Source organism: Syngnathus floridae, chromosome 12 (genome assembly GCF_059516105.1).
Source record: "Syngnathus floridae isolate MCC-2025c chromosome 12, RoL_Sflo_1.0, whole genome shotgun sequence".
Classification (NCBI taxonomy): Eukaryota; Metazoa; Chordata; class Actinopteri; order Syngnathiformes; family Syngnathidae; genus Syngnathus; species Syngnathus floridae.
In genome coordinates this window covers 2,710,346-2,737,592 of record NC_142424.1, presented here as the reverse complement: position 1 = coordinate 2,737,592, position 27,247 = coordinate 2,710,346, and the positions used below count along the sequence as shown (strand labels likewise).

Below are 27,247 nucleotides of genomic sequence, written 5' to 3'. Positions count from 1 at the left end.
GACATTCTGTAGTTGGTCCACCATAATCACTTTGGCCGACTTTGCTCCTCTCTTCTAATAGGCTGCAATTATTTCACCGCGTCACAAGAGGTGAGGGGAAGTTCATCCAAAGCCGCTGACTTTGTTGTGTGTGCCTGTTTGTAATATTGTGAAAAATAAAAGTTGCGTTGGTTCTCCCTGAGGCTCCTGCTGTACCTTCCCCCTTTTTTTTTTTTTTTTCCTCCCTCCTCTGTAATTCTGGCAGACTTTGCTGCGGTCGAGCTGGGCTAGCCATTGGAAAACAATCTGTCTTGTGTGATTTGGTGGTTGGAAGTTAAAGTTTCATCCAGCCTTCGCCGTTGTGGACGTCTCCACATCCTGCACATTTTTTTGCCGCTGCAGAAGGCCGCGATATCCTTCAGCTCGTATCCCCCCGACCGATGTTTTCAAATGATTTCACTGGAGACTGAAATCGGTAGCTTGCGGGATCACATTAAAGGGAAGCGCTTTGAAAAATTAAGCCAATTGTCAACGTAAACATTTGCTTAAATGGTCTCGGTTTGTTAGCTTTTAGCGAGACTGATACGTTGTTTCTTTTTCACACTTGGAGTTTCGGAGCTACAAAAAAAGAAATATTCTCAAAAAAATGTAGCCAAAATATAAATGTTGCTGTTGATTCTATGATAACCAATTGTTCATTCTAGTGTGATATTTTTAGTGTATAATTAAACCCTTGCTTAAGTTCCCTCAAATTAACCTGCAAAAAAAAATGCTCCATAAAATTACTCTGCAAATGAAGTTTTAATTAGCCAAACTGCCAATCAATTCACCCCGTTCATAAATAGCACATTAAAATGAAACATAACAATTCTGTCAGTTTAGTGTAGTTTTGTAAAAACTCTGTGAAAGCTTTTTTTTTTCTTTTTTTCGGGATAGCGCTGGAGGGGAGGGTCGAATGTCTGAGTCCTCTCAAGGAGATTAGCGAGAAGACATTGAATCAGAGAGGGAGGGAGGGAAGAGATGAAGGGATGAGAGAGGCCATGAGAAAGAGGGGGTGGAATGGTCTTAGTAGTGGGAAGTGTGTGTGTGTGGTGGTGGTGGGGGGGTCCTCCGTGAAGTCCATTCATGCCCTGCTGAATAAATAGAATTCTTTCTCCGTCTCTTGCTCTTTTTTGTCCTTTCTCTTTCACACGTTCTCATTCCTAGGCCGACTTTCTCTCCATCATCTGGTTATTCTCACCATCTTTTATGCTCTCTATACCTCTTTGGCTTGCATTCCTCCTGTCTTTTGCTGTCACGGCCTTCTGTCTGTGATGTCATTCAGGACAAAGAAGCCAAGCTTGCCCGGAATGTGAGACTGACTGAGAGGGAGAGACAGCCAAACAGTGGGAGGGAAAACTCGGAGAATGGGTGACACAAAGTCAAAATCGGGAGGACATCTGGGGAATAAAATCTCATGTGGATAGACTCATGGATGGTTCCGGTTGTGGAGTTCAGAGAACCAAGCATGCTGGATTTGATGTCACCAAACTATAAAAAGAAAAAATACTTATATTAAAACGTAAAAAATATTTTGATGCAAATCCATCCAGAACCTCAAGTAGTTATTTTTAAAAGCCATTTAAGAGTCAAAAATGTAAGTCAGAAATATATCTTTTGAAGCTAGTTAACAAAAACAGCATGTTTGGGCCATTCGGCGTTACTATGGAAACAAACGATGCATTGAAGCTTCATCTTTCATGAACCATAAAGGAACATGTTCCCATAACAAAGTCAGCTGTGAATGAGAAAAATGCATTGTAGGCTCGGAACAATTAAGGGGTCAATTTCCCCTCATCACTTCCTTCACTGATGCTTGTTGCCAGGGAGGATTTCCTTGTTGGCTGTTTGAGAACAATTTTGATCCTCGAGGGAGAAGGGGGGTCGCTGATGCACCCGTGTCGTCGTTCCGATGACAGCCTGAGTGAATATGTCACAATAAATTGATGTGGTGTCAGCACGAAAGGGCCTCCTCTCGAATCTTCTCGATCTTTCTACTCGATCAGCGCGAGACAGAATCATCCAGTTTAAATATTCTTGGAGGTGGGGAAACTCAAGTTCTTTCCACCTTAGTGCTTTTCTCACTTCTCACCTTCGATTTGTTTGGCTCCTTGAAAGGCTTGCTGGTGTGGTCTGATAAGAAAGACACACAAGCAGTGACAGATTCATCAATCAGTGTGTCTGTTAGACAACCTTCTCTCAGGAGAGGTCACATGCCACACCGCCCGTTTGTGTGTGTGCTTGTGTGTGTGGTCTTGGGTCACACTACACTTTAGTCAAAATCAAAATGTAATTTAGCGCATTTTCTTTTTCCATCTCTTTTCTCCTGTTTCCACTCCCCCGTCCTCGGAGGACTTGGACTATGAAGTGGAGAGTCGATGATATTCCATCGTGGAAAAAATATGACCAAAGTAGCTTTTAAATTTGGATATTCATGTCAGAGCAAAAAAAAATGGTGGATAATGTCTAAAATGAGCTTCGAACCTTCTGGTATCATTCGTCTCAGCAAGAACAGAGAAGTAATTAGGTCCAATGTCTACTCATGGTTCCTCAATGTCTGTTTCCACGAAAGTAAAAGCTGTCCAAATGTCATCATATTCAAATGCATCTGCATTTTAAGTGTTAAGGAAGCCCCCGAGCTGTCAGTCGCCATGGCATCGTTTACAAATGAAACACAACATCAACAGGAAGCTTCCCTCCTGTTGGGCATTTTTGCTTCATTTCCGTCAGTGACTCAGAGGGAAGCTTTGCCAAGCCTCAAATGCCATAGTTGACTCAGCGAAGCCGTAATTTGGTCATGTAACGTAAAAATGCAAAGTGAACCTTGACCCATAATAATAATAGTAATAATTAAAAAGAAATACTTATAAATAATAAATCGAAATCGACAAGAGCCTGTTTACTTCACCATTAATAGGTCGGAGTTCTTAAAAAATAAAAGCAGTAAGGTGTAAGAAAAATGCCTTTTAATTCAGTCCTATTAAATCTGTTGTTTGAAAGCCTATAAAACAGTAAATGTTACATAGCATATCAGACTCCCATGGGAATATGCTCATAAAGTAGCAGGAAATGTAAAGCGTGATTTATATGATGAGAATAAACCCGATTATTATGAGAGATGCCCAGAAGACACTCTAGAGAGCTTTGGAGTTTTCCAGCCGTGTGATTGTAGTGAGACTTCGCATGTCCTCTTTTTCACTCCTCGTTTTCCTCTCAGGTGGCTGGCATCGGGCTCTGCGTGTGTGTGTGTGTGTGTGTATGTCTGGTATCCTCTGTGGCTCACCCACTCAGCAGTAAATTCTGTTATCCTAGGGGGTCTGGCTGTGCAAGGATTAGACTGGCATCCCACTCAGATTTTAATGTGCAAACAAACACAGGTGCACACACACACAGATGCAAACATGCACACACATTTTACTCACTGGTATGCAGTGCACCAACTGGGCTTTGAGATGGCTCCACTTTTCAATTTTCAGCCCAATTACATTTCACTGTTACCTAGTCTAAAGAAAGATGGCAATTTTCTTGCGGGTAGCCTCTCACTCTCACACACACACACGCAGAGCTTTGCACCGCATGCCGCCTAATCTCAAAATTGATTGCCTTGCTCAAGTTTAAAAACTTTTTGTTTACCTTTAATTGACGAGAGGCATTTACAAACATGACTGCGTTCAAGTGGCCCATCATCCTAAAACAAATTGCGTCCATGCAGGTTTTATTTATTCACGCGCACGCACTTTCTCCGAATGTTGCTAATAGCACTGAAGGCAAGCGTATAAAGTGAACAAACAACCATGTAATGCGCTGGTTCCTTGTCATTGACACTGCCCTTTGGAATGCAACAGGGTGGGGTGGGGGTGGGGTACCATGTGTAAATATGCATTAGAGGACTGAGCTTGCGTGTGTGCACATGTGTGTGTGTGTTTGGACTTTCCTGTCAAATTAGCCTAATGAATAGCATTAGTGTGAATGACAGCAAGAAGAGGCAACAATGGCTGTCATTTAACCCCCTTTTTTCTCTTCTTTGCTTTTTGCTTCCAATCTGACCCCCCCAACCCCTTTCCGTGCATCACCCCCACCCCTCGAGTTGAGCAGCATTGATAAAATGTAATGATGTATTTCCATCTTCAAGCCAAGCTGTTCCAATAAAGCTGTCTGTAATTAAATAATGAAAGATGATTTTTAACAGTCCCAACACCTCAGCTCTCCAACAACAACCCAGTGATGAGGGAGATGATCTTGGGAGGGGGAAAAAACTAGGGATACAATGAGATCACCTCAGCTCTCCGATGAGGGAGATGAACTTGGGAGGAATGACGGGCAAAAAAAAGGCGACAATGAGATCAAATATTAATGAAAGGTGGGGAAAATGAAGCTTCAAATGTGCTTCATGAACCATTTGTAAATATGACCCCCATTGACTTGCCATTTCTTAAACTCCTTCATTGAAACAAAATTGCTTCATGAAGCAAATTTGAAGCTTCTTTTTTCCTATCACTTCTATAAATAGACTTGGGAACATTTCATTGTCCAGGGCAAGTCGAGAAACAATTGATGTCAAACCACGACTGGGCACATCCATCTATTTTCTTTGCTAACACGACCGCCTACTTCAAGTTCAATATATTACAGTCACTCCCGATGTCAAGATTTCAAGGTGCTCGATCACCCGCAGTCGCTACTTTAGAACTGCAGTCTTCCTTCCCGACAGTCGCCCTGGCTCTTCTCTATCCCAATATATTTATATCGAAAGGTTTCAGCGTGTGCGAAACAAGTCTTTGTGCCTCCCCCAGTGATGTGACACCTTTCATAACGCCGTAAAGTGAACATGGGGTATGTAAAAAGACAAGCACATAGTGCTCTTTGCACAAAGCAGCTGGTTGAATTCACAATGATGGCCTGGAGCTTAACGGGCTCCACGCTTTGGATGCGGCGCATTCTCTCGGTTCTCACTGTCTGCCTCGCTTCGGATGTGACAGTCAAATTTAAGGGAGTCAGCTGTTTAGACGCCAGGGATTCAGTTGCTATACCTGAGCGTCTCATCTGTCTCCCTCTGAGAGGTAGCGCTTTGGCGCTCGGGCGATTGACAGTTTGACGTCTGAGATTGGTCAATCCCGGGCTGTCACTCATTTCGCTGTCATGGACGCTACAGCTAAACAGCAGTGGCCTTAGCGGTGACAAGACCTCAGGCTAATGTGCTGGTGGAGAGTTGAGCCTCACGCGAAATAAAAAGCATCTCAACTTGATTTAATTTTAATAGTGGTCAATTTCAATTTTGCACCGTGAAATGATGTCTAGTGCTGAGTAATACCTATCAAAAAATTCCCCAAAATAGACCTGTTCATTGATGACACTTATTATTTATTTATTTTTAATATTTTTTTGCAGGAATTTGTTTTACAGGAATTATTAGAATACGGATTTCCCGCACCTCTTAGTATTTGTCATCCTCCACTTCATTTCTATGAGATAATGCTGGAAGACTAAAGGGAAATAAATGCTCTCTGTCTCATGACAACTGCTGATGACTTTATTTTTCAAGGCCCTCCAAGATTGCTTTCATTTTGACACTGTCCCAGTTGAAAGTCACTTTAAATAGTCTAATGTTGCTCTGACATGCATAATTAACTAATCCTTCATCAAACCCGGCTCCGAGGCGGCATTGAACCATTTGATTCAAGTCCAAATTGTCATTTCTCTGTTGCTTTCCTTGAGCATCAAATAATAATAATAACATAAAACGAAACATACTTCTTAGAATATTTTGCCTCAGTACTTTTTATTGGTATGAATTATGCTTTTATTGCGGCAGCCATATAGCAACAACAATAAAGTGTGCATAAAGGTCCAGAAAAGTTTCGCCGTAGCTTTGAAAAGTTCAAATCCCAGTTTTGTTAAGGAGATTACTTTTAAATGAACAAATCGTTCACGAGTGGCGAGTTTTTTTTTTTTTACCCCCCCGCAACTCACTTGGCAATCCTCACTGTGCTGTCAAGATAAATAATAACACAAATATGGCAAGAATGAAGTCACAACAAAGGAATGCGCGGCCTCTAAGCTCCGACATTCAACGCTACTAGTTTCTTTCAGCCGACTCGGGCCAGTTAAGTATATTTTGAGTATGAAATGAAAGGTTTAGCGTTGTGGAATTTCAAATAGTTTGCCGTTTCATTTCCTGGCAATATTATCGTCTTCAAGTGCTCTCGGTAGAATTTAGCATTAAATCATAGTAAATTTAAAGGAGAACAGTTGACCTACACAGATGATATCATTCCGCACGACTGTTAAACCTTGAATTTGTTTGGATGGGAACTGAAGTTTTTCCATAAGAAGTCATAAAAATAATATTATTCTTTTTCACACCAAGTCATTCAAGATGGCCTTCAGCTTACCCTTGTGACCTCGCTCGAAGAGAATTAGAAAATGGATCGCTAGGTTGTCAACTTTTGCCAACCGTTTCTCAATTCAGGCACACATTTAATACTACAAAAATCTCACGGCACACAAACTGTAACAAAATGTCGTAAAAAATACCGAAATAATAATTGGCCATCAGGAATTTTCGGTAAAATTTCGGATTACAGCAGTCCGCCCCTGCATGCGGTCATTTCCCAGCATCAACAACCTTCACTAAATGGAATCATTGGAAACGTCAGAAAAAATTTAGCATCAAACACTTGAGGTGAGATTGTGTTTACCCGTGTGCCCCGAGAGTTTTTATTTCCCGCGAAACATAAGCTGTTATATCGGGGTTTGAGTAAGATTTGTGATGTCAGCTGGCTAAGTGAGCGTGCGATGTTGGAGTACGAGAGACGCTGCGGGGTAAAATAAGAGTGGAGGTTTACTGGCGTCTGACCTGGAGAACTTGCTGATGCAAACCTCTGCGTCTCTAACCACCTTTCGGATTTTAATTGTGTATTACACCATGTACGTTTTCTTCATTTAGGCGTTTTCGAAACTGTGTGGTCATTATTCCATAAATGAAGCAATTCTGACGAAATGTTCCCTTTTCCACTTGTTTTTATTATTTTGTTTATTATTTGGATTTATTTGTTATTTTTATTTCTTCTTTCAGTATTATAATTTTGTCACACCAGCTGGTCTGGACAAAAAGGCACCGTGGCGTCTCAGTGTCTCTTCCTAAGACTTTTTTGTTTGATTTACATCATTGTTTCTCCGATGACACACGACTTAGCTAATCTAAAATGCAAGCGGGCCGAGTATTGGTGTTGGCTTGGAATCAAATAGAGACCAATGCCATCTGTCTAAATCAGTTTGGCCTCTCGGCAGCTCAAAAAAATACAGCTCTTACCATCGGGATGATGGATTGCATTTTTGGATGGATGGATGAAGGGCTGGCATGACCGCTGTTGGTTCGTTATGCTAACAAATAGCATATTTATCTGGACCACGTTGGGTATGCCGATTTCACCCCCAAAAAAGTTTGGCGGTCAAAACTTCTTTTTCGACAAGATTTGAATGACGGACTGTTTGTACAATATGTATAATAAGAATTAACATCCACAGAGAGGAAGAGAAGAGCAACACCTTTTGTTGACGCTTTTAGGGAAAACCAAGGTTATTTGTTTGACGTGTCCAAAAAAAAGTAATATATTAGAAGACAGAGTTTTTTGTTCTAGTCCAATGACAAGCACAAAAACAGAATCATATTTCATGTGTAATACAGACAGATATTTCAAACAGAATAATACAGCATTTTTTATTTCCATTGGATAGACAAAAATCTTTTTTTGAGAAGCCGTTTTCCAGCTAAAAAAAAAAAGAGCAAATGTATTTCAAAGGACCGAAATGCGTCTACTTGAAAGAAACACCCAGCTTGCCTTCAATGTATTTGAAAAGGCGCTTATTGATCTACAACAAAGTTTTTAATGAAGAATTTAATGAAAATAAGTACATCACAACTTTTAATCCATCTATTGGATTTGGAATTGAGGTCAGATGTGATGTTGAGCAACGTTGTGGGTGTCTCACATCTGCTCGTGAACGAGATTCTTGTCTCATTGTGTGTCTGCGGCCCGTTCCGTCTTCTCATTCAAAAGCACATTGGCGCATCAACGCAATCGATTTGAATCTGAAACGAGCGGCTGTTTCACAAAGTGCCATTTCACGGCCACTTTTTGATGAGACAGTGCTCAAAAGGACCCCTTATGAATCATAGAGCGGCAGATGTCTGTCACATGCGGCACCATGCTAATGCAATAAGTTTCAAGGTGGAGGTGAAAAAAAAAAAATATGCTGATGGACGGAATGTGTCACCGGTTGGGTTTTTCCGACTCATTCACTGCCAGCAAAGTAATGTTCAGTGTCTATTCTCGTCAATGGCAGTGAATGAGTTCAATAGTGGTAGGTTGCCTTTAAATATACAGTATGGCTTATCCAAGTTCTTAATAAGGTGGCTCCATTGATTAGGGCTCATTCCACAAAGCCTATAGGAATACCTTGCAGTACCGAATCTACGAGATTTAGTGTTTGTCTGCCCTGCCGATCAATGTGTGTGTGTGTGTGTTTCCAACACTGATTTTTTTTTTCCTTTAACTTTGACTGAAGCTCTCAGATGAGGGACAAATTGATCAAGATGGCCCCAATTAGTCTTTGTGATTAATTGTGTGTGATTAGATGTCCTCTCTGACACCTTCATTGTTGACGCTATTGACAGGTTAATTAGTTGCCGCCGTGACTGCTTAAACACAGGTAACTCTGTGTGACAGGGAATGAAACCTAACTAGAAACTACTGAGGGACCCTCCCCCCCCCTTCTATCAGTTGTGTTTTCCATCAGAACTTTTTTATGATGAAATTTGCTAAATAACTACTGTAATTTAATCTGCGCTTTACCACTGTAAATACAAATAAATAAAAATAAATAAATAAATAAAAATAAAAATAAAGTTGGTTACAATAATATAGACACGTATTAAAAAGTAGTTATAATTGTGCTTGAAATCGAGGTCAATGCAAAAGATGTTTTTTTTGTTTTGTTTTTTTGCCGCTGCCATAAGTTGATAGATTTCCTCTGGACTTGACCAAACACCTGGCCATCATCTGGCCACACCTTAGAAGCCTCCGTTCTGGAAAAACATTTTGAACTCCCCTTGAGCACCACAGGGAAGACAAATGCTCGTCGATTTGTGCCGTTTTTTCCCACGTCTTGCATTCCATGAGAAAATCCTGCAGTTCTTAAAGACAAATAGACGTCTTTTTGTAACGGAGCATAATGGGGAGTGAAATGCTTCTGTTATCGGTGGACGCTCACTGGCACTATATTAAGTACAGCTGCACTGGCTAATGTAATCCGATATAAGAGCGGTATCACCGATTTGGCCTTGACAAGGGATATTACAATAGAAGTGGCTGGACCGCTGCCAAAAGCTGAATCAACAAATGTATGCTCGTTTGATTATTTGCAGGCCACCTCCAAGTTCACCGAGGATATAAAAGAAAAGGATTGCAACATTTTTTTTTCTCAAATTGCGGCAGGGGGCAGTCAAATAATGACCTGATTGGGAGATAGTCCAAAATTAAAATAAACCGTAAATACGTATTTTTATGCCTTTATTTAATCAGACTTTATTAAACTATGCAAGTAATGCCCAATATGTTTAATGTATCCTATAAAAAATTGTATAATATCTCTTATATCATCCATTTGCGGTAATATACTTTACTGATTGTGACTAATGAAGCACTAAGTGTGAAATGAATTTTCTCGGCACTTAAAACAGATGAGACGGTTTGTGGTTCAATTTACAGCTACGGCAAATAATTATCTCCTTTCGCCACTCAAATAATATCTACGCTTCACAGGGCCACTACTGTATTTTAGATGTAGTGGAAATAACTTTGGGGGGGAGAAGAAAAAAAAAAGGGCAAAGAGCCGCAGGGAGGAAGAGGGAGTGGTAGACAAGTGTGTGCTTCACTTGCTGAGAAGAAAAGAGCCTAATCTCCAGGGAGGCCAGAGTTGCCATAACATCGCTTCTTCTGGACAACCTCCTTCATTCATCAGTTACGCTCCCACTGCACTATCCTTCTTTTATTCACATACAATATTGGCTCCTTCACAACTTTTCAACCCCTCCCACCACTTTCCATTACACAGTCAACATCTTCTAATCGTACATGTTTGAAGCGATTTAATTTGCATGTACAGTTCTTTGTTAATTAACTAATCAACATTCATATCGGTGTAATGTTCTGAGCTCCGGAGACTCTTGTACTCTCTACACTAATATGTTGATTGGATAGAAAAAAAAAAAAATGTATCGGGACATGAGTTGATTGGATGGAAAAAAATAATAATTAGAAGATTGTCTCATCGGTAATTTGGAGGAGTTCATTGATAATGTTGCCAAGTGAAAATAAATGAGCAAATCTTCCTCGCAGCTATATGTGATTAATAGTCATTATATTTCATTTGTTCTTTTTTTTTTCTGCAGTTTCCCCTCTGGAGCCGATAGTCTCTTGTCGATCCAACACGTATCCCAACGGCTTCTACTGCAGCTGGCACCAGCAGCACTCGACTTACATCCCCACCACATCCGAAGTGGACGTTCAGTAAGTACTTTTTATTGACATGTGTTATGATAATAAGGCCAAAATGTTGAGTGAAAACCTCCAAAAATCTGGAATGCAGATGATCCTCCATTAGCTTATTAGACCATAAAAGTCCATCTTTTTAAATATTTCATTCTCTCCAGTCTCAAAGCACAGCAGGTGCACCTTATTAATACTGTATAAACATTATGGCTCTATTAAAATGATAATAAGGAGTTGACTGATAGAAAGATAAGTCGTTTTTTTTTTTTTTTGTTCCTGACCTTGTCGCATATGTTTGCTTTTTTTTTTTTTTTTTTAATGACCTGCTCCTGTTTCTAATTCTTGGTCATTATTTTATTATCTACAGACATAAAGAACGTTCGCTGGAGGTGCAAAAAGACGCCATCCATAAGAATCGCTGCCACGTACGTTTTCCAGAGGTCTTCTCCAGCTCCCCGTACAAAGTCAACGTAACCACAATCAACGCTTTGGGCAAAGCCTCCACCACTATCACTTTTCAGGAGCACAGTATAGGTAAAGTAAAAAGTCAACTTTTTGGTCTTCTGATATTTTCATCAACGGTAGTTAAAAGCATTTTGGAATTCATTGCCGCTCAGCAAAGTAGCAATTTAAGGTATTCATGACCAACTGTGCATGGTTTCCCAATTTGGCACAGTTTAGAATCTTTCCCACAAAGATGTTGGCACCGAACAAAAAGATTGAAATCCAGAATGTCGTCTCAGGGAAGATGCCAACCCTCTTAACCGATACTGAAGCATTTGTTTGACCACAGATGATTGATTTTTATTCATCCCCTCGGGACCTTTTGTTGCATATGCATCAATGATCAGCGCCGGCAAAGCAAAGGAAATGAAAATAGTTGGCCAATTAAATGTCACGAAACTGAAAAGGGAATTGTTTTTTTTTCCACTCAGCAAAATGTATTTATGGGAAACTTACTTGCCCTCACTCAGTTACATAGTATCTCTTTTTTTTTCGGTACTTGCGATTAATACTTTTTTTTAAAATCCAGGTCCTACAAAAGCGATGCTTTATTTAATCCGGTTTTCACTTTGCAATCTGATTTCCTGCCGCAGTCAGCCTTACTGTGTGTCATGCCAAGATTTTATTGCACTCATTTAATTGGCAGTCGTTGATGACATGGTGGTTTACACGCCGAACTTCTCTGCAGGATGCATCGCTTCAATTCCCACTTATTGGCGCTGTGGGAATGCGAATGAGTTGCTCTTTGGCCTTTGATTGACTGGTGACAAATCCAGGATTTAGTCTGCCTTTCGCCCACATAGGCGAGAGCCCCGCATGACCCTGAGCGAGATAAGTGCTATGGAAAATGGATGGCGGATAATTTAAGTAGCAATGCAAAAACTTTACATCCCTCTTGTTGCGCTCAAGCGATGTTTATACTGGACATAAGTCGGCTTTTCTTTTCTTCCTTCTTTTCTGTACCATTCCATTAAAAAAAAATGTTTTTTGCCAAAATTGTGTGTGTAAAGAGTACTAGATAGTCAAACCACAAAAGTGGGATTGTTAAAATTCTTAGCAGACTGGCTGGAAGGCAATGAAGAGGAAATGTGTTCACTTTAAGGAAGGAATGAGCGCCACTTAAATAGATAAGGGAAGTGCTTGTGGCGCTTCTCAATTCCGCTGTATTCCTTCGAGCGGGGTATGGGTGTGTGTGGCGTATGAAACACACACAGAAATTGTGTGTATATGTGTGTTTTTGTATAAATTGAGCCAGTGACATGCTCTACCAAATCCCGGACGAAGGATTCATGAAAATGCTAATGCTAGCCGGATTAGCGCCTCGGCTGAGGAAAGAGGGATACTTCCCTTAACTATTGACTGATAAGAAAATACCGCACTGCTCCTTTCTTTGCATTCTTTAACACGCCTCTCGATTTGCCACTTTTCCTCCAATCTTTTCCCCGTCTGTTTACAAATCGATGTCTGGAGTGGAAACTTTTAATTTAAGACCGCCCCCATTGCCCCATTCTATTTGCTCTGTATTGTTAAAAATTCTTATTTGGCAGTTTAACTCGTGAGTCACATTCATTTTACGGGAAAACCGGGCAGATCGTAAATAAATAAAACAATTTCATGCTTTCTGATGCACTTCTTAATTTAGAGTGGAAATAAAACCACTCTTGACTCTCCTTGTTCATTCGACCACCGCTAGAATGAAATTAGATGAGATATTTGTGCGTGTGTGTGTCCAATGCTTCAATGTCTCAAAGGTTGCAGCACTCGGGTAAAGTTACTCCGTGGCAATCGTGAATGCAAACACTTGTGAGTGGATGAAGTGAGTAACTGATGGCAGTGCATCACAAAGCAGCATGTTGCCCAGCACCACCTGCTATGTTATGTGTCCGACAGCAGAGTGAAGGATAACCTCTGGCAGCTGTGCAGAATCTGGCAACCATCTCGCCCGCATTGCTTAAATCAAAGGAAAGCCGAGGCCGATATCGGAAAACGACCTCTGCGGTTATGGAAATACGCTGGTGTATGTTTTTTTGTATTTTTTGTGCAAATTAAAGATGGAGTGGATGTGCAGAGGATTAAGATCACAGGTGACCTTTGCAATTATTGCAAATGACTCCAGCTCCACAGGCATTTGGATCCCCGGAGGCTCCTGAGTGTAATAGGAGAAGAGACAGTTGAATTGAAATATAGAGATCTCTGAGATAAGATGATATTACACAGACAGCATGACTTTCAGTTTTCCGCGTGCGTGTTAAAATTGTGTCTTTTGAACAAAATACATCTAGAGTTAGCCAACTTTTATTTGCCTTTTGGTATTTGTAAATTTGCCTCTGCACAGATTTTGGGGGGGAGAAACTATAATCCATAATAGAAAAAAACTCACCTATTCACAATTTTCTTTAATGTGGAAAAAAAAACCTTTATTTATTTATTTTATTGTTTTATTTGAAGTGCTACCGGTTTGATATGCATTTTTGAAATGACCTTTATTAATGTTACTATTTTTGTTGCATGCTAATGTGGTGTAAGCATTTGAAATACAATTTAATGCAATTTTGGAATCATAGTTTGTGGTTAATCTAAGAGTATGGGAAATTATACACAGGCGTGGTAGCCATCTGGAATTTCGGAAGTTTCCTGAATAGCCGGTCTGAATAGCAGGTCGAACCCACCTGTTAATAAATAAGTTTTGGCATACTTTTTGTTTATTCAGGATTTAAAGCTGATCTCCTCTTTGAAACCGCTATGCTGCCTTCATATGAAAAAAAATAATTTATTTTTGCGGTTTTAGTCTGTGCACAACTGCACAGTATGAAGTGCTCCGAGATGAAGGTGATTCTAATGAAGTGTCTGCTGAGTGTACATATGTAATATTACAACATGGGAACGGGGGAAAAGCCATGAAAGACTTTGCAGATGGAAGATCTTGACTCATGGCCCCCGATGTCATTTGGTGCAGTTTGAAGCTATCATTTCAAAATATTGTTAAAGCTACGGGGTAAGGAGTGAGAGAGATTTTATTCTTAGTTATCCATATCGACCTACATTTACAAAGTGCAATGCGAAAAATAAACGTGATAATGAAAACGAATCCAGAGCGACTGAAATGTGAACACGGTCAAACAAACCCAATTCAACTTCATAACATTCTTTCCGCACATTAAGCAGGGCTTTGTTTACAATATGACTTTGCGTTTTTCTTTGCTTTGAGATCGCCTCATTAAGCTCCGCCTGCTGCTCCCTGTGATAAATCCGCCGGTAGTTTGCTTGTTCTGCTTGGCAAAGCTCCAGGTTATCATGGTTCCCCATTTCCCCTTTTACTCATCACTAATGCAATAGCCAGCCATCTTCTACGCAATGTTTCAGACCAGATGAACGGACACCGGAACCATCCATCTCAGCAGATTCCGAACGGCGCGCGTTTCATATCTTTTTATGAACTGCTCTGGTGAACAAAGCACTTTTTGTCTGGTTTCATCTTTCTACTTTCACTATGGAAGGTCACAATGAGATTAAACATCTCGCCATGCCTTGCCGCTTTTATCTGTCGCTGATCAAATCCCCATCTTTGTGGCCTTCGCTCGGTCTTATCAGAGTCGCCCGTCTATGTACATGTGTATCATGTTTATTTTATAAAGTACACATGTTATCTCGCACGTTGGTATGGAGGAAGTTTCACAGTGATGTAGTGACTGTGTGCTCACAAGGCCATGTTGTCACTCATTTCTTACTACGATTGTGGGTCGATTCTTACCGATCCTGATTTTTTTTCCTTCCCCTCATAGTCAAGCCAGACCCCCCTGAGCGTGTGACGGCGACTCCGATCCGTTACAACGCACGAAGGCTGGAGGTATCCTGGCAGAGTCCCGCCACCTGGCCCGACATCGACACCTTCCCATTGAAGTACTTTCTCCGATACCGTCCGCTCATCAAGGAGACGTGGCAGCATGTAAGTACAACTTACAAAACACATTTGTGGCCATTTGCCGATTCCAAGTTTGAACAATTGCCAATGGTAGCCAGTAGAGTAATGTGGAAGATGTCCATGGGGGGTTTGGGGCAGCCCAGGTCAACTAAATGTTGTAAAATTTATTTTTAATAGATGTAATTTTTAGCTATTATTATTTCTAATTATTCTTAATTTGTTTTATTTGTTTTATTTATTTACTTTTTTCTCATTTGTGACAATTGGGCAGTTATCTACTGTAATTTTACTCACCCTTACCAAATAAAAATAAACAAAAAAAATAATAAATTGAGACAATCTAGGCAAAAAAGATTGATGGCTTTCACCATTCATCATTACAATCCAAACATATGAAAGCCCATTTTCAAAACGAGACCAAACAATCCATTGTGAAGTCAACAGTTCAAAGTGCTTTCATCCAAGGTCACCCCAAATAGCAGCTTGGATGAACACGTTACTGTATCGAACTTGTTTTGCGGGGCTCCCCTTTCCCTCAGGCCCGTCGTAGAGTAAAAGCATATGTGGCCGCCAAAGATAAAAGTTCTGTCTGCTGCGGGCTAACGTTGCAGCGTTATTATCGTGCATGTCATTGGTTTGCGTAGGTGTTGTTTTAAGGACTTGGGTTACACACTCGCTCACATACACACACGTGTGTCAATGAAAGGCGGAATAACATTTTCTCTCGCTCTGTCTTTCCTGCACAATTTCAGTCCCCCCGCAGTTACCTTTCAACGCTCGCTCCCGCCGACCTCACAGCGGTGATATTCCCCATCTCGAGTACTTCCAAGTCGTCTCATCTCCACCTCCAGCTCATTTTGATTTTCACTCTATCGATCTTTGTTGTTCGCCCCGCAGCTCGTCCCCACCCCTCATAGAATGAAAAGAATATTTGCGGCTGGAAAGTGATGATTAAACCCGACGTGCGTACTCAAGCGCCACTCGATCCTCATAAGAAGCCATGCATGACGTGAACGTTCCAAAAAGTAGAGTCAATGTTTGGTTTGGTTAAAGGAACATGATTTGAAAATTGCCCTCAATGACAGCTGGAAAGTGCGAGCTTTTCCTCTTTCGCGGTCGTCTTGGACGGACGACGGAGGTTTTCAGTTTTTTCGAAGAGGCAGAAAATACTCAGGCTGTCTAGACTTTTATGAGATGTCGGATTTATTCTTTTAGTCCTGTGGAAAGCACACAATCAGTTTGAGAGATAGATGATTCATCTTTGTTGGTGGATGGAAGCAGAATCATTTCCAATTAACTGCAGAAAGGATTTCATTATTTGTGAAAGCAGAATAGTGGACGTGCAGGAGGTATCAGATCACACAGCTCATCCGAGTTTTTAATTCAAAATAAATTGAAAGCAACACTTGTAGTAGATGTTAATTTGATTGCCGAGTTCCGACATGAATGCAAGTTAGGCCGATCTCGGAGATCAAATGTTGTGTTTGAGCCAATTACAGATTTGTAGACACCACTTAAACCTTGTTTGACAGACAGCTGGGTGAGAATGACTTTCTCACACGACATCGTCCAATGTGTCTGAAGGTTTGGATGCTTCATCGCGTTCCAATCCGATCTTCCTCTAAGTGTTGAGGTGAATCCGCTTTAATCTACAAAGCAGAAAATGTTTTGGAGCTGAGAGGTGAAAAGTACTTACATAAAAGATAATCATCAAAAGAGTGTTAGATACATAAAAAATGACCGAGGGACGGCAAATTAAAACTAGCGCTTATTAAATTTAGAAACGGGTGACGGAAAAAAAACTTGAATAATAAAACTGAAAGAAAAATGGACGGCCGGCGGGAGAGCCTCAGATAGAATTGATAGAAATAAGATAGTGATAAAATATATGGAGGAACATGAGCCAAAAATAAAATAATAAATAGCACAAGAGGCGAGTTTGAAAGGGCGGGTTTCGAGGCCATCACTCAGAAGGTGTTTCACATTATGGGCTGATAAATGTGATGAAAGATGAAGTCTGAGGAAATTCAAAGCTGAATGTATCACTTGAAAACGGTTGAAAAGTATATTTTTTGTGTGTCAGGCTCCCACTCCACTATTTTGTCTTCTAAATTTGTAAATCCGACTATTTGTCAGTGAACCATGAACCTCTTCACACATCCCCCGCATCTGCTCGCCTTTTTAAATGCTCAATGAATCCAGTTCCGTTTCCTCTGACCTCTTTCTACTCGGAGAAGTAGAGCTCGAACTCTCTGACCAATTAAAAGCAACGGACCAGTCAGCGTGATGAGAACAATTTCACATTGCTCAATCTTCTCCAAGCGCTTATGCTATGAAACTACATCTGCTATGCGGTAATTTCCCTTTGGGGGGTGACGCTGAACTCCAGTCGACTGAAAACACGAGACTTGTGCATGGAAACATGGAGCAAAAACACGGAGTGTCACTCTCCACGAGTAAATAAACAGAAACGGAAATTAACGCAGTCTCGTTCCCTAATTAAATGGATTGGCGATGTTCTGACCGAGAAAGTCATTAAATATGACGCTAATACGCATTAAAATAACATTTCATAATACCGTAACGTAGAAATAGATATATAGTACAGATAGATTCCATTCAAATATTTTTCCATTCCATTGCATTCCTCATCTCCTTCTTTTTTTTTTTTTTTACTTGCAAATATCGTCCCCTCTCAGCTATCAGCATGTCATCCATCCAATCCGTCCATCCGCGCAATAAGCCAGCTATCTAAGCATCCCAGCCCTTAAGGCATCTGTCTGTATCTATGACTGCACATGATAAATGTCTAGACCTTGATTGGGGGGAAAACATTCCGTCAGAAGGACACTGGCACAGACACATCGTTTATCAGGGCCCACTACACTATCGGGTTGCAGTCGTCATCATTTAGCTTGGAAACGCATATAAGACTTTCAAGTAAGAAAAAAATTGGTGTTTGTCTTTAAGGTTATTTCAAATCTGTCGTATTCATTTTCTGTCTTTCAGAATTTTAGATCCTCATCGTGTCTTATCTGCTAATACCTTTATCGTACGTTTTTTTTATCAGTGCCACCATCACGGAATCGCTGTTGACGACTGATAAAGATGAAAACAAAAACAGACGTAGAGTGAATAGTAAATTTGTTCAACTCTAGTTTAAAATCCATACGTAAGGTACACTGTCTATTTTTTTCTTTCAAAAAGATTTTAAGTGCACCTTTATAGTCCCCAAAATACGGTAATCATCTTTAATTCAACCTTATCACAATAAGTACTTAAAAAGTCAAAACAATTGAGACGTGTCTTCAAATGGTGGTAGCTTAGTTCTAAAATTATGATATTGCGTTATGTGAATAAATTAATTTTTGTTTTGCGTCACTTCCCAAGTAAGCTGGGAAAAGTTCCAGCTCACCCTTGACTGTTCACAGAACACGTGGTTGAAAATAGATGATTTTTTTTATCATCTGGGGTCTATGGACCCGCTTTTCAAGAAAGTACATGTTGCCCCTTGTGGGGTAACCTGTGATTCCGATGTGACAGGAGCTATTTGGAAATATGACAAATTTGATCAAAAGGTTCGTGCAAAAAAAATAAAATAATAATGCCAAATCGTTTTGAAAGCCTCAGTTGATCTTACTCGTACAAGCTGTGAAGATGTTTTTCGACCCGCTTGAGAGTTTAGCGTCCTCTTACAGTAATTGCTGCCTGGGTGATTTCAGAGGGGGTGGGGCGGAGAGCTTTGAGCCGAGAGAAATACCATCCAGTGAAATATCCCCCGGACCTGGAGTTTGTGTGCGCACACATGTGCATGTATACGCTCGTATAAGGGAAGAGAGCACGGTGGAAAAATGGGAGCTGTCAGTCAACGTAATGAGACCAAGCTTCTCGGTGTAAACGCACACATACACCCACCGAGCGGCATCGGGCCAGTGGAAGTGCCATATAATTGGGTTTCCTTTCCAGGACAACAGACATGCTCAGTGGATTAGATCTGACCACCGACGCCAATTCCCTCCATGTCTCCCTCACTCTGCTCTCCATCTTGATTTTACCTTCTTTGCTCATTTTCTTTTTAAATAATTGATCTCTAATTTCCCGGCCTAATTTTATTTGCCGACTGTTTATCTTATCACGTTGCCCTTTTCTTCCCCCCCATGTGACCTTTACAATTTATGTCAAGCCATTACATGGATGACTGCATGTTCTGTGCTGTACAATGCAACAGGGGCTAATTGAGGTCCTTTTTTTTTTATATATATATATACCATAGCTCCACAACATGGTTGTAAATAGAAGATGAGAAAACATCACTGTAAATAGAAGATAAGAAAGGTTGTGAGGAAATGGGGGGTGACTTTTATTCTCATAGGTGGAGGAATTTCCTCTTTTGTCTGTTTGTGTAGAAGCTTTTGGAATGTGTGTATGTACTAGACAGAAGATTTGGCTGTCGACGTTTCCAGTATATATTCTCTACCGGTTAAAGTTTCAGGGAGCATCACTGTAGATCTGAGCAAGAATCCTATGCATTTTAAATGATATCCCAAACGATAGCCGAGGTCCAATTTCATATCGTCTTTATTGTGCCAACAAATGTTTTCTCTCATATTATACCTTACAGATGATATACAATGGATTGCAGCTACTCCGTTTCTCAAGCTAATGATATATGGGGTTAACATAAAAAAAAAAAAAATAGTCTCCTATCTGAAAAATGCAATTCCATGCAATTTATTATCGACTGTTTGACGAGTCTAGTGTAGAAATCTATAGATAGCGCCCACTCAGTTCAGAGTGTATGTATAGTATATATTATATGGTGGTCCCAATTATTATTAATTCCCTAATATATATATATATATATATATATATATATATTAAAATAAATTTAAAAAAGATATATCTATATATCTATATAGATATATAGATATATATAGATATATATCTATATAGATATATAGATATATATAGTATATATAGATATATATCTATATATAGATATATATATAATTGGGCCCACCATAAGGGTATTAGCTCACCATAAGGATGGGATTGATGATTGTATTCATCATCACAATGAAGGTGTGCCAACTTGTAGATACGAAGCACCTTCCCCTTCTTCTCTGTCCCATATTCCTGCTCACATATGCTGTTGACGATGAACAAACATATGGTGTTTATGCATGGAATAAAGAGATATCTCCAGAGTGAGGATATTTAAAGATTGTTGTCAAAACAAACTATTCGGTGGTCAATTCATCTAGCCGGTTGTTTTATCATCATAATTATTATGTTCTGTCTTGGGAGTAGTGCAGCGAACGAGTCAACATGATGTTTTATGGATAAATATTTGTTGTTGGTGTTGGCAGGCATTTGTGTTTGGCCACATATGTTCAATTCCCTTTAGGTATGCACTCGGTATGATTGGTGAAAATCCACTTTTTATGACTTTAACCATCTTAATTGCTTGTTTGTTTAGCGCAATAGATCAGCCCAAGAGACACGCAAGCACAGACAACAGAAAATAGATTTTATTCCGCCACGCGCTTGAACTTACAGGCTAAGGATCAGCTATATTTATGTATTTGTTTATTTTGCAAGGACAGCAGCAGACTCAGACACACTTCACTCTCTCGCTTTAGAAATTTCTTGGCACAAACGTTAGGTAGACTTATACAATCTAATAAAATCCCTTGCCTCATTTTATGAAATGACACCAAACTGTCTGGTATGTGACCATGCGCCACGAAAAAAAAATGTTTTGATTTTTCACACTGAGCTTCGGCTTCTGCCAGTAGAAGCAAGCAGTTAGCCTCTGGGACCACTCACCGCCGAGCAAGATGATTCGCCCAAACGCTGGAAGTTAGTCACCGGCACGATCCAGCCGAGTGCTTCACAAGCCACTTTTCGCTTTTAGTATGTTTGGCGGGATCCGGATCATTCTTGATCATTGAGAGAATTTAAGCCAAGCACACCTGGGAGCTGTTTTAAATTGTAGGCGGAAAAAAAAAAACCCTCTCCTCTCATTTCCTAACCAGTAATGTTAGTTTGCTTGCATATTCTAAGACACACTTTATTTTTTTTTTTTGCCCAAACTAACTTGGAAACAAACATGTGTGACTGCACTTGCACGTGTTTATTTTAGAGATCTCTTTCTGTGTAAATATCCGCATCCACTGTCTGGTAGAAAATGCTAAGAGGCACCGTGGTTACGCTGCTTGGGCGACGTATAAACAACGGCCATAGCTAAACGCTGGTTTGTGCATATTGTGCACACACACACTCACACACACACACTATATATATATGCAGTGTGTGCAGGGCATAACATGAAATACGGTCACACACACGCAGATGCACACAGATGTGAGCATGCTCAAATGATGTTGTTAGCGCATTCCGCTAAATAAATTAAGCCTGTAAATATAGCGCTCGGGTTGCCAGATAAAGTCTGGCCTTGTTCTTCCAAACAAAGCGTGGGCGGGAGGGAAACGCCGTTGAAGATCAAGGCCACGCAGAAAATAGAGGGGTCAACATCATCGTGAGATAAGAGAGAGATTATTTGGAAGTGGGGGGAAAAACTTCCAGAAGTGTTCGGAGAGGCTGTGGTTGTTGAAAGATTTATCCCATGAGCTCATCGGAATGAGACAACAGTGGAATGCGATGGCCGTGTTGCTATAAAAAGTTGTTTATGCTCTTCAGTGTTTCTTCTTTGAGTGCAGCAGTTTTCTCCGTGGCGCCGTTTTTTCAATTTACTAATGTATGAAAGAATAGAAAAACATTTTGAAACGACTAAGATAATGTAGTTGCGTAAGTGTGCACCCCCAAGAATAGAAAGCTATTTTAAAACGACTAAGATGTTGTAGTTGCATAAGTGTGCACACACTCAAGAATAGAAGGATATTTAAAAACAACGAAAATGATGTAGTTGCAAAAGTGTGCACACCCTCATGAGTTTTCACTGCTGTATACATCTTATGTTGTCCAGGCAACTCATGAAATTCTTGTTGATGTCTTCCAATCAAAAATGTGAGGATTTGTTCTAATCCACTCGTTTGGCCGTCCGTGCGCGTTTCTTGCCTCGACTGGAAACTGCCGCAGGCTGGTCGCTAAATCATTTCATTTGGCTCGAGGAGAGCAAAAGTCAGCACCTTTTCGAGCGCCATTTTTCCTCGAATGTGTCAAGACTCAAGCCAAAGGCAAACAAACATGCACACAACTGCGGCACTAACCGTAAATTACAACACAGCATCAAATCCAAGCGTGTGACGCACATTCAAGCCTCTGATGCCTCGCAGTCACGCCGAGTTGCATCGTCCCTGATAATTTCAAAATGCAAGAAAATCAAGCGGTTTGATTCACCTGCGCAAAAAACTGATGAAAGACGTGTTGTAAATAAATAACCACTCAATAAAAATTGTATCCCGCACGGCTGAGCTAATATAACTACCATAAAACATTAAAGGTAGAATTGCAACGCTGAGCCTTTAATTTACGGCTGGCACTATACGTAGAAGGAAAGAGCTGTCAGAGTGACTTCCAGTGGGCTCAGGCGCTCGTAAATTCCCCTTTGCCAAATACATTTCAGAGTTCATGATGTTGCAATATTTCTTCTCCTTTCAAAAGTACATTCAGCTTCCTAGGAAGTTAAAAATGACAATATGGAATGTGTACTGAAAAAAAAAAACATTAGAAGCATCTGGATGGTAATAAGTCTTATCATCTCTGTTGTTGCCACGGAAACAAATCTTGGGGAGTTCCTATCTGTTCATTCTCTTCTTGTTATCGTTTGATTTCGTTTCAGGTGGAACTATCTGAGAGCACCTCTCACACCATCACCGATGCTTATGCCGGGAAGGAATACATCATCCAGGTACCTTCACATCTACTTGATATACCTTTTTTTTTTCTTAACATTGAGCACTTTGCGTGTGCCCAACAGGTCGCCGCCAAAGACACGGAGGTCGGAACATGGAGCGACTGGAGCGTCGCCGTGCACGCCACACCTTGGATTGAGGAACCAGTCCAGACCACCTCCACGACCGATGTGGAGTATCTCACACGTATGTCTCAATCAATCACACGATGACATCATGCATTTGAAGCTTTTCTCCTGATTTGGAATCTTCTGGTGGATCAATATTCTCGACGTGGTTGAGTGCATTATGTATTAATCATTTTTCACATTGCACCTCAGGAGTTTTTTTTTTTTTTGTTAATACAGAGAAAGTCCAGGGTCAAAAATGTGGTAAACAACCAGTTTACAATGGCCATCTCTATTGATTGAATTTTATTTTTAACTGTGTGGTGTGGCCACCATAAATTAGCAAGGACATCCATCAGTCCTTCTGAAAATGTTCCCCATTCAGTTTCATTGCAACATTTCTTATTCACAGTAGGCTTTTATCATCCATCTTAAAAGAGAGAACGGGCGGGCTTCCCAAAAATGCACGCTCTTTCTGAACAAAATGATTCTTTTATTTCTCTTCTCACGCCCTCCCATGAGGCGAACTTGAACCTTTTAGACAAAGACAAAATTCTGAAAGAGTTCAGAAATGGTTCACAGACATTGTAAGAAACTGAAGCACACACATAGACATCTTTCTACATAGATGTTCACAGTATATGCGCATCTTTGAAAAATCAGTGTGCTACCTCCTGACCATTGGTTTCACGTTGTAACACTGCCCCCTGTAGGCCATTATTAGCACTACACTGTAAATTTCATATGACCACAAATATGTTAGAGCATATTTAAAACTAGAAAAAGGGATAAGGTGGCCTTTTGTAACACTCCTAACATGCAAACCAATGGACACACACACCTTCTTGTCAGCCTCTTTATAAGCGTTACATTTTGGATGAGCCATTAAATCTGTGTATCAGCAAAACAAAAAAGAAACTTCTAGAAAGGCTTCTGTCCACTATAGAAATATTATAATGGAGAAAAATCTTTGGATTCTCCCATGTCCCACTTTGAACCCGCTGTCACCCCTTTCCAGTGATATTTCCCTGCTGCTTTAAATAGTATGTCACATACTATACCTCTTGGAGCTGAAGGGACATTGGCAGCGTGTTCCGCTTCTCATTTCACATCAAAAAGGACGGCGCACTGACAGACAGATGAAATCTCATCCCCGGCAATACGACCGCCCGTCCGCCCGCGCGCTATGAATGCAAAAAGACGTTTGGGCCGGGCAGCCTTTGAAAAGTCGCACCCCGTCAGCCAGACAGAAAGTCGACGGCGTCACTTTTTATTTCTCATACTTTACTCCCATCATAAATAATCAGTACCTTAAGTTACTTTTAAAATCATCTAATCAGTAACTAAATGACTGTCACGGTAACCATGGCAACACTTGTAGTTTCTGAATCACTTTTTTCCCACTAATACATCTTTTGCATCTGACAAAATGTTTAAAATTAAGCTTGTCGTTCGAACGGAAGCTCAAGTTGTATTCATGATTGACAGGTGTTCCACGAGTGGACCTCACCTTAATGAATTGGGTGACGGATGAATATTATGTAAGCTGTAACATGGCTCACTAAGAGGCTAAGCATAATTGCGGACCCCCCCTCCACACAATGATACAAAGGATTAGTCTTTTTATGAGAAGTCCCCTTTGTGTACGCTTCATAAATCCGTCACGTTTTTCTCTCTATAAAGTCAAATTTCCTCCTCATTGCTCAGCTTGTGGATTGCCAGATCCTCCTGCTCCCTGCCAGTCTTTTCTGGCTTGTTGCATCCGGTTATCCTCACATCACTTTTTTTTTTGTCTCACCGCTCAAAAGCAAAGCGGGAAGTTTCTTCCACTGTTTGAAGCACTTTTTTTTTTGCGTTCTCTATTTCACACCTGGCTGCTTCTTCTCGCTATCTCCTGACTCCTCATTGCTTCACAACACTCATTAATTAGAGGGAGAGGGAAATTATATTCTCCACCCACTCACCCACCAAAAAATTATTTGTACGAGACTTTTTTAAACTATATATAGTTTTAGTGGCTTATATTGATGAAATGAATCATGAATCAATTTCCCCTTGTGCAATTTGGCTCGCTTTCATCCGATAAGGCGGCCACAAAAAAAGGGAATCCGAGTAATTCCTTGACCCGAACAAGAAGTTGGACTGTATTAGTTCTGGTCAGCTTCCAAAAGGAATATGATTTTCCTTGTCGGGTTCACTTCATAACTGTCTCAACAAGTCTCCTATTGATTGCTCTTGCAGATTAGAATTGATTTTGCACTGCAATGCGTTTTCCTTTCTCTTTGCATCTTCCTGCTATCATTATTTTTTTTTCCAGCGTCCATTTGTCAAATCAGCGTTATAGATGTCAATTCCCAAGGGAATAAAAACAGCTGGCTGCCGTTGTAGGATGAATAACGTGCGGATTTTCTTGCAATACACGAGTAAATCAAATGGTGTGTTTGTGTATTTGTTTTTCTACAGAGACAAAGACTTCACCCATACCGTCATCCAACGCACCACATAAGGCTGAGCCTCCAGTGGGCGGAGCTGGCAAACTTCTCAACTTCTTCTCGCCTCTTCTCTTTGGGATAGTGCTGCTCATCATGTAGTGAGTAAACACACACACACACAAGTTTCATATTTTTCCATCATCTTTTTTGCGTTCCTGTCTAGATGTAACTGTCAATAAGGAGAAGACGAAGAGGGGGAAGAAGAAGAGGCCGGATCTTTGTTTTCTCTTTTTGCACAAGTCCCAAGGATGTCGTGCATCGATCATTTCTGTCTTATCATCGACTTACTTGCCAAGATGACTTGGACAGTGCCCCCCCCCTCCCCCTACACCAATGAAGCAGTTTCAATTAATGTCGACACGCAAGAGGAGCCGCGGCCTCATCTTCATCATCGTCTTCATCAGCAGCAACAGTAGAAGCAACGCTGAAAACACTTGCCCGCTGGCTTTAATTTAAATTGTTCGGCTGGTATTGACTTTCCACTCTGCCTTTTTTTTTTTATTCCGGGTTTTCGTGTGTGTGAAACGACAGCGGAATTCACACAACAAAAACAAAATCGGCGCACCTAAAAGTCGAGCATGTGCTCACGTGCTTGTGCCCAGCCGCTGTGCCAGTGCCCCCCATACAGCTAAACCGTCATGCCAAAGACTCAACGACGTCCCCTGCAGTATAAAATATCAATTGTGTTCCAAATTCAACAGGGATGCGAGGACCAACACTTGTCTGCTTGGTTGAAACATTTTGCTTGCATCTGTCAAGAAGGACGATGATTGTAAAAACAAAAACAAATATATCTATATATGGAATAAAGTCTAAAGCTGCCCTTTTTTTTTACTTCTGACAAAGATATAAGGCTCTTTTTCGGGTAGGCATCGATGGCTGTAAAATAATACAAATCACTTTGCTTTCTGACGCCTTCACGTGCATAGAAAATGTCTTTTTGCAGTTTTCAGTCGCCAAGATCAACTCTTGGTATTATGTTATTCCGACGAGTACCGATGTGTTTTATTGTGTTTTTTTATGTATTTTATGGAGAAACAACTACAAAACACACATATAGGCTTTTAGTTCAGTTTTTTTTTAATCCGACATTCATAAAGGCTTATTTCTCTGATCCAATTTTGTAAACTATGATATGTAACTTTAACATTGAAGAAAAGTTTATTATTTAATAATAATAATAAAAAAAATAATGTATGTATTAGCAGTAGAATGTCGTTACCTGTACCTGGGGTCTTTTTTATATCTGTATATACAATGACAGGTTTCAACCATTAAATGTGACCATTTCACAATGAATGACGACACCGGGTCTCATTTGAACATTGTGAGCAGTTATTTTCTTTACATACTCCAAAACAGCTGTCCAGACCGAATCATTCGGATTTGTCTTTGGTTCGACTGCTCAGGTGAGTTAAAAAGTCCTAGCTTGTCGTGTATTATGTGCTGAGTTTTTTTTTTTTTTTTTTTTTTGATGGCCAGTTCAGGAATTGAGCTGTGAGCAAAAAGGATAGAGAAGCAATAGATGGAAAAAGATGGTTGCTCTCTCTTAACCTTTGATGCTCTTTGTGCATGTATGTCGTTTTAAAAGTACCTTGCTCTTCTCTCTTCGTTATTCTGACAAGTTCTGGCAAGCCAATACGGGGACTGAGGACAAATCAATACACCATCTAACAGCTGTCAGCTGGTGTGAGCGTGCTTGAGTGTTTATTCATTCATTCATGTTTGTGCCTTTATTTTATTAATTCACAAGCTATTCACTAGCTTCCAAATG

General features: G+C 40.4%; 1 protein-coding gene across 3 annotated transcripts in view; it reads left to right on the top strand.

The window, feature by feature from the left end:
• cntfr (ciliary neurotrophic factor receptor) overlaps positions 1 to 26,772 on the top strand; it is a 148,376-nt gene extending 121,604 nt beyond the window's left edge. For 2 of the 3 annotated variants that reach the window (XM_088391458.1, XM_088391456.1), the window contains 7 exons: positions 10,472 to 10,589; positions 10,939 to 11,105; positions 14,858 to 15,021; positions 22,802 to 22,870; positions 22,940 to 23,060; positions 25,445 to 25,571; positions 25,637 to 26,772. In XM_088391458.1, the coding sequence (XP_088247584.1) occupies positions 10,472 to 10,589; positions 10,939 to 11,105; positions 14,858 to 15,021; positions 22,802 to 22,870; positions 22,940 to 23,060; positions 25,445 to 25,571; position 25,637 (767 nt within the window). In that variant the 3' untranslated portion in view covers positions 25,638 to 26,772. Of the gene's footprint in view, positions 1 to 10,471; positions 10,590 to 10,938; positions 11,106 to 14,857; positions 15,022 to 22,801; positions 22,871 to 22,939; positions 23,061 to 25,444; positions 25,573 to 25,636 lie in introns of those variants that run through there. The other variant, XM_088391457.1, reaches the window with a different exon arrangement.
• The last annotated feature ends 475 nt before the right edge of the window (positions 26,773 to 27,247 follow it).